The sequence below is a fragment of the Lithobates pipiens genome, unplaced genomic scaffold (genome assembly GCF_037356315.1).
Source record: "Lithobates pipiens isolate NorthernLeopardFrog02 unplaced genomic scaffold, aLitPip1_a1.2 Scaffold_8, whole genome shotgun sequence".
NCBI classification, from domain to species: Eukaryota; Metazoa; Chordata; class Amphibia; order Anura; family Ranidae; genus Lithobates; species Lithobates pipiens.
This window is the reverse complement of record NW_027507903.1, coordinates 632,665,057-632,672,490: the sequence shown is the minus strand read 5'-3', so window position 1 is coordinate 632,672,490 and position 7,434 is coordinate 632,665,057. Positions and strand designations below refer to the sequence as shown.

Here is a 7,434-nt window from a genome sequence, read left to right as displayed (position 1 = left end):
GGTGGGTACCATTAAACATGTTTTCTGGTCCTGTAAGCATTTGACCAGCTTCTGGTATAGCGTGTTTTGCCTGATTTCTTCTGTCGTGGGGATCTTTACCTCCCCTGATCCGGGATTGGCTCTCCTAAACTTGGGAATTGAGGCCTTCCCTCCTCAGTTCTGCACGGTCGTCTCGCACATATTCTTGGCGGCCAGATAACTTATAACCCAAAAGTGGAAGTCAGATGTGGTACCAAACACGTCTGAAGTTATTGTTATTGTCAAAACAAATTATACCTACGAATCTATATTGATGCAAAGACTTGATAGGAGTGCAAATCGGGATGACGTGTGGAAGATTTGGAGGGCAAGGTATCATTAAGCTGTTAACACTCTTTTAACGCATATAGAAAGATAGGTCCATCTCAAACTCCCCAGCCCTGTCCCCTATCCTATCCCTACTTTATTGTTTTCATTTACTTGTTATTTATTTTTTATTTTTTTTCCTTTTCTGCTTAGGCCATTGGCAAATATATATACAGATAATATGGCACACTCCTACTAGGCTCATTACTGTACCTGTCATTTATTTTTAAGCTTATTGGTATGAGTTGTTACATGTGTCAGTCTCTAACTATTGAAATGTTTGCATTGAGCCTGACCGGGACTTTTTTCAACTTTTATTTTATATGTTTCTATTCTGTAAGTTTGTATATTCTTTGAAAATTGAAATAAAAAATATTAAAAAATAAATAAAAAAATGAAAAGAGCTGTCAAAATATGCAGATTAAAGTCCTTATTCAACTGTGACCATTTCCAAGACCTTGCACTTTAATTAAATGATTCCAATCCGCCGTGCACCTTTATATGATTCCAAGAAAAAAATGTGCTCCACCACCAATGATGCAAATGCTCACTTACCAGAGCCAAAAGGCCTGCTGGACCCCAAACGTGTATAAGGATATTATTACAATCTCCTAGCATGGGGTTCCAAGTTTTCTCCTTTTCCAGCTCACAGATGCTCCTTCCTCTCAGCAGGATATACACCAATCACCCAGAAAGAAGATAAACACGGTGATCGTGCAACACAGTTTTATTAAAAATGGTCCCTTTTAAAACCAATCCCCAAATATATGCGCTTACATGTCAAGGTGCCCAGACTGGCACCAGCTCGACCAGCATAAATGTTTTAACTCAAAGGATAATGTTCAGCACACTGCCACTGAAACGGTACAGACAAAGGAGCCGTCTGTCTCACCGGATTCCAGCGTGCATCTCACTGCTCAAACGGACGTGACGTCACATGCGGTCCATGGTCGAATAGATAGAGGTCGGATTGCTGTCGCTATTCCCATGGACCTCATATGATGTCATGTCCGTTTGAGCAGTGAGACGTATGCCAGAATTTGGTGAGACAGAAGGCGCCTTTGTTTGTACCATTTCAACGGCAGTGTGCTGGATATTATCCTTTGTGGGTATATTTTAACCTTAAACATTTATAAAATTTTAAATACATGTAAAATACTACGCATTGCTTGCATGATGGCCTTTTTCACCTCTTTGTTCCTCAAGCTGTAAATAAGAGGGTTCAACATCTGGGTCATTACTGAGTAAAAGACAGAAGCCACTTTGTTTTTATTGTCCCAGGCACTGGAAGGCGAATTCAAATAAGTAATAAAAACTGAAACAAAGAAGACGCAGGCGCACATGAGATGGGAAGAGCAAGTGCTGAACGCTTTCTGGCGTCCCTCAGAAGATTTTATACGTAATATGGTGGTAAAGATAAAAACATAAGAGACCAGGATTGTTGACAGTGAATAAAAACAATAACAACCAACAACGACAATAGTTAACATGCTGCAAAGAAGTGTTTTGGAGCAAGACAACCGGAGTATGGGAGGGACGTCACAGTAGAAATGGTCTATAAGATTCGAACCACAGTAATGGAGATTGAATAAGCAGCTGGTCTGCACAATTGACTGGAGGAATCCCATGAAGAAGGAGAAACCAACAAGAGACAAACATTTTCTTTTGGTCATGATGGACACATAGTGAAGAGGGTGGCAGATAGCAGTGTAGCGGTCATATGACATACTGGAGAGTAGGATAACCTCAGTTCCTGCTAGGCCAGCAAAAAACAAAAATTGTAAGGCACAACCACTAAATGATATGGTCTTCCTGAGGGATGAAAGGTCAGACAACAATTTAGGAGTGATAGCTGTAGAGTAGAAAAGGTCAACTGCTGAGAGGCTACTCAAAAAGTAATACATTGGAGTGTGAAGGTTGGAGGCAACAAGGACAAGAATAATTATGCCAATGTTTCCGATTATGGTCACAAGGTACACCATCAAGAAAAAAGCGAAGAGGAAAGGGATTAATGTATCACTATTGGTTAGCCCAGAAAATACAAACACTGTCACCCACGTGATGTTTTCCATAGCCATTGAACTCTTTCTAGATAAGGAATGGACCTACATTTTGGATAATATGAGCAGGGATTTTTTAAATGAATCTTATGCCGAGAAAAATATGTAGACTGTTATAGCTGAACTCCTTCTATGTAAAAAAAAAAACTAATCATCTTGTTAACTCAAACTTTTAGGTCAGCAACAAAGGACAAACATGCAGCAAGCAAAGTTAGAAAGAGCTTTGTTCAACATGCAGTATATGTTCCACACCAGGAAGTATTGAAGACATTGGATCCTCATGATATAACCAGGCCACTATCAATTTCAGAAGAGAAGGAGAATAACGTTAGCCATGTTATTGCTTTCAGTAACGGCTCTTTCACACCAGTGGCAGTGCCTACCACTTTCTGAAAAGCTGAGCTAGATGTCTTTTCATTTGGGTGGTATTGCAATGGCCGACAGTCATTTAGGAGGTGATCCTGGCACCTCTTGAATGTCTCTCTTTTTTATTCTCACGAGGAATTTTGTATTAAAAAATTGCACCAGACCGCAAACTAAGCGTTTTGTCTCCTGATTGAAATGAGCTCCTATTGACTTCCCATTGATCTCATTGACTATCTAACTCTGCAGGCCAATGTAATATTATTGTGGATGCGAAGCAAAGCATCATGGCCATGCCATGTTTAATGCCCTGTTTAGTTATAATGTTAGAATTTAGGTGGACAGCCCTGGGGGTGCTAAGACCTCTGCTCAGCCACCTGTTTTTATTGCTTCCTGGCCACCTGTGTGAAACAGCCCTAAAGGTTTTCTTTCTGTATATCACCATTACTACAGGTTTTTTTTTAGAAGAAAAATTTAGTTTAGCAACTTCAGTACAATTTGAAACAATTTGTGAGTATATTTATAAAGCAGCGAATGTGACATTCAGCAAATATTCATTGCTGGTGTATCTTCCTGGTGTATATATTTTACATTTTAATAAATGCTTTATAAATGTACCCCTTAATTTCACTCATTGAGCTTCTAAGGCAAAATGTACTTGTTTTATTATTTTTTAATTCAGAAGGAGTTTTTTGCATTTTGGGTATTTTAGTGTATTTGATTTTATGTTCTAACGTTTCTTTACAGTCAGTGTTTTCCTTTTTGTTAAGAGCTTTAAATTTTGATGCTTGGTAAATGTCACATTCCATGCTTTATACATCTGCCCTTTATGTCACTTATTGAGGTGCTTATGCAAAATTAACTCTTTTCTTTTTCATTTAGAAGATTTTTTTGGGGTAATTTAACTTATTTAATTTTCTGTTCTTACATTTTTTTCATAAAATTTTTTTTACTCAGTTTGCTCACTACAGTTTTTCTTTTTGTTTAAAAATTTACATTTCAGTGCTTGGTAAATGTCATAGTCCATGCTTTATACATTTTGCCACCTTATTTCACTCATTGAGCTACTTAAATTACTTAAAATGTAACTTTTTATTTAGTAGTTTTGTTTATTTAATTATATGATCTTCATTTTTTTATAAAAAAAATTTTATTTTCAGTTTTTTTCTTTTTTTTGTCAAAGGATGAAAAATAATGAAACTAATGAGGGGTGCTTTTTGGCACAAGCACAGTCCAGGATACTTTAGTATGGAGTAGCCTCCAAAACCCCCAGGAGCCATTTAAAAACCCAGTGGATCCTTAAAAACGTCACAAAGCTACCTAATCTCATCTTCCCCATTAATTTTTTGTTGTATTTTGCCCAGTTGATGAAATTTTAGTGAAATTTTCAAGCAAGCAAAATCTGTAATTTTTGCTAAACCTTACTGACCAAGTAAACAAAGTCGAAGCACGTCAAGGTTTCTGAATTGATCTACTTTTTATACACATGTTTAAAATTATCCTCACATTGTTACTTTTTTTTTTAAATTCGATTTATTCAGTTTAAAAGTTAAGGTATACAAAACAAAGGCTATTGGGCATATCCAACACAGAACAAAAAAAAAGAGGAAGAAAAAAAATAACAATAAAATAAAGGCACGCAAAACATAAGAAGTTGGCAACAAAAGTCAAAATGACCTTACTCAGTTCTGCTAGTAGGCACTAAATGGGATTCAGGAGAACAATTACCCACATTACAATGAAATAACTTTCAAAATATGTTAAATACTGGGAAGCAGATAGACAATAATCATGGGGGCACTGACGGTGAGACAACCGTGTCCCTGAACTCCGTCCAGATATCCTATACCTTAGAGATTTTGTTAGAGCATCTTCAAGGTTCGTATGGAAATTTTCGAGGTGGTGCTGATAAATATTGAAACTTACCCAGAAAAAAAATAGAGCTAGGAAGCTGTAAATTGCATGGTGTACTGGCCAATTTGTGTACATTCAATTGTACAAAAAACAACTACCTATGATTTTAACATCTTTTATTTTTCAGGTCCAAAGTGACCATGGAAGCCCCTCCAGAAAATTTCAATGTGTTTATTCATGAATAAACTTCTTGATCCCCTTCAGTCCGGATTTCACCCCTCAACACTCCACGGAAATTGCTTTCCTTAAACTCGCACATGACCTACTAACGGCTAAAACCAATGGGCACTATTCTGTACTACTTCACCTGGATCTCTCTGCTGCCTTTGACACAGTGGACCACCTCCTCCTCCTCAATAAACTCCACTCCTTTGATCTCTGTGACTGTGTTTGTTAAACAATGGCAAAACTGACCTCCTTAGGTTTTCAAGTGATGCTCCATCTACCCTATTCACCCAACCTGGCTCCTTCTGACTTTCATTTGCTCCCCTATCTCAGAAAACACCTAAAGGGGCAACGATTTGGGAATGTTCTGGAGGCAACTAATGCTGCAAATGAGTGGTTACACCAGTAGTAATTTTAGAAGTATTTTATTTGAAGGGACTTTCATCACATTTCCTGAGGTAATATTTAGAATAGTGTGGCAAGTAAGGCTCAGTACTTATCAGCACCCCTTGTATACAATGGTACCATTTTGTTAACAACAGAATTCCAGAAGTCTAAAGTAGGGGCCTGCAGAGATTTCCATTTGAGAAGTATGGACTTGTGAGCATAAAACAATAACAGTCCTATCAAAATCCTTATGGCCCCAGAGGTAACTATCAAATGAACTAGACCCAATATGCAAACATCAATGGATACGGGTATCGAAATGGTAGTAACTTAACAAATGCATTAAGAAATTTAAGTCCAAAAAACTTTAATGCCCAGACAGTCCCAAAACATGTGTAAAAATGTGGCAGGGTCTTCCGAACATCACCAACATTTAGATGAGTGTATGGAAAACAATTTATGTAGCCGTTGGGGAGCAAAGTAGACTCTTTAAAGAATTTTAAATTGCATAAATCTTTCCATGACGTAGACCAGGTGTTGCATAGGGTAATCCCACATATCCTCCCAATCATATTGTTACTTATAAACATTCTTTTTGTTCTCTTTTCCAGTTCCATTAACATTTTTTGTCGAAGAACATGTACTATAAAACAGTACATACAGTACATTATAATAATGTTCAAGACCACAGATACAAAACTGAGATTCAATCCTTAAGGATGCAATTGAGCTGATTTACTAAAGGTGTTGAGAATCTTTGGGTAACAAATTGTGTGATAAATTTATTTTAATTATCCAATCAAGTGCAGATAAAATAGGGATTTGCATTTCACATGATTGGATAAGTTAATCGAATATCTTCACATTTTTTCTGAATGTGAAGATTCTCAGCTCCTGTAATAAGTCGGCCTAAAGTATAAATAAAAAAAATTAAAAATGACATATCAAAAATTACTTTCAGGTAAATGCTTCAGTTATAACAGAAAATATATGCTTCCTAAAAATACACTGTACTTGCCCTTTAATAACATTTTAGATAATAGGGTGGCAGCTGAAACTGTGGTGAATCACGATGGACATTTTGTTGCCAAACTGAACAATAAATGTCTGGTTACCATTTGCTGTGCCATTTTCTCACCTCTCCTGTATTCACTCCCATTTGATGTTAGAGATCTGTTCATGGGAATCTGGAATATTTTTATAATATATCATATTAGCTTGGGAGCAATTCCCATCCATCCCAGAGCATATCAGAAATTTTCATCAACAAACAAGGTCGGTAATAACTAGTTTCTTGTGGATTCGTTTATTGTGGCATTGAGGAATTCATCCTTTAGTTTGTGTTTCATGTATAATTTATCACAGTTATGAGCAGTGTGATAAATTATTATTAAGGTGCTAAAGGTATACACACCCCAAAACTTTTCACAGATACATAGATGACATAGAATGTTCACAGAGAAGACTGATGACAGAAAAGTGCCCATCAAAGTACCAAAAAAAGGCTTTTTTTGTTTTTTATTTTATTTTTTTTGTTTTGGATAGAGTGGAGAGAGATTAGAACACCCGTCGGCTTTTATTGCTTTCTATGCCATATCCCATTAAGGAGATTCATCCTCTCTTTGTGTCCTGTTTGCCATTACCATTGAAAGAGAAAGTAAATAAGAAACTCACAAATTTTGGGTTGTTCCCAGAAAAGTAATAGCGTGCAACTCTTCCAAAGGGGACACTAGTTCCGGTGACTTGGGGGGGTTCCCAAGTGATTCCCTTAATTTTCAGGGATTTCATCTCACTTCCTGTTTAGCTATGGGAAAGGAAGTAAAGGGAAATCTCCCCAATGGGATACAGAAAGCAAAAAATAATCTGACAGGAGTTATCTTCCTCTGTTACTCCAAAAAAAACTAAAACGTTTTGCCTATAGTTCTACTTGTTTGTTACCTTTTTGTCTAAGGATGTTTAAGCAGTTGTGGACACTGGGTGTGCTACACTCATCACAAAAAAGTCATCAAAGTACACAGGGCAAGTGTAAGCTGCCCTGTTCTTCTGCCTCTCTTGCACTTGCAGGCAATTCCCAGCTGTCTAAATGGCAGTCAGGAGTTGCTGTGGAAATACAACTGCTGTAAAAACAAACCAGATTTCCATCCTTGTAGTGCACCAAATAAGAAAAAGAACAAAATGCATAAAGGTAATAACCCCATAT

At 37.0% G+C, this 7,434-nt stretch overlaps 1 protein-coding gene across 2 annotated transcripts; it reads right to left on the bottom strand.

Moving 5' to 3' along the window:
* Positions 1 to 1,427: 1,427 nt before the first annotated feature.
* On the bottom strand, positions 1,428 to 6,403 carry LOC143961529 (olfactory receptor 5AR1-like). Of its 2 annotated transcripts, none has more exons than XM_077470824.1 (2): positions 6,373 to 6,403; positions 1,428 to 2,702 (listed from the first exon to the last, which is right to left on the bottom strand). In XM_077470824.1, exon 2 carries the CDS (start codon positions 2,421 to 2,423, stop codon positions 1,476 to 1,478), a length of 948 nt encoding a protein of 315 aa, XP_077326950.1. In that variant the 5' UTR covers positions 2,424 to 2,702; positions 6,373 to 6,403; the 3' UTR covers positions 1,428 to 1,475. The 2 variants fall into 2 exon arrangements, with proteins under 2 accessions (XP_077326950.1, XP_077326951.1); XM_077470825.1 differs by having other exon boundaries at positions 6,350 to 6,393.
* Between the last annotated feature and the right edge of the window lie 1,031 nt (positions 6,404 to 7,434).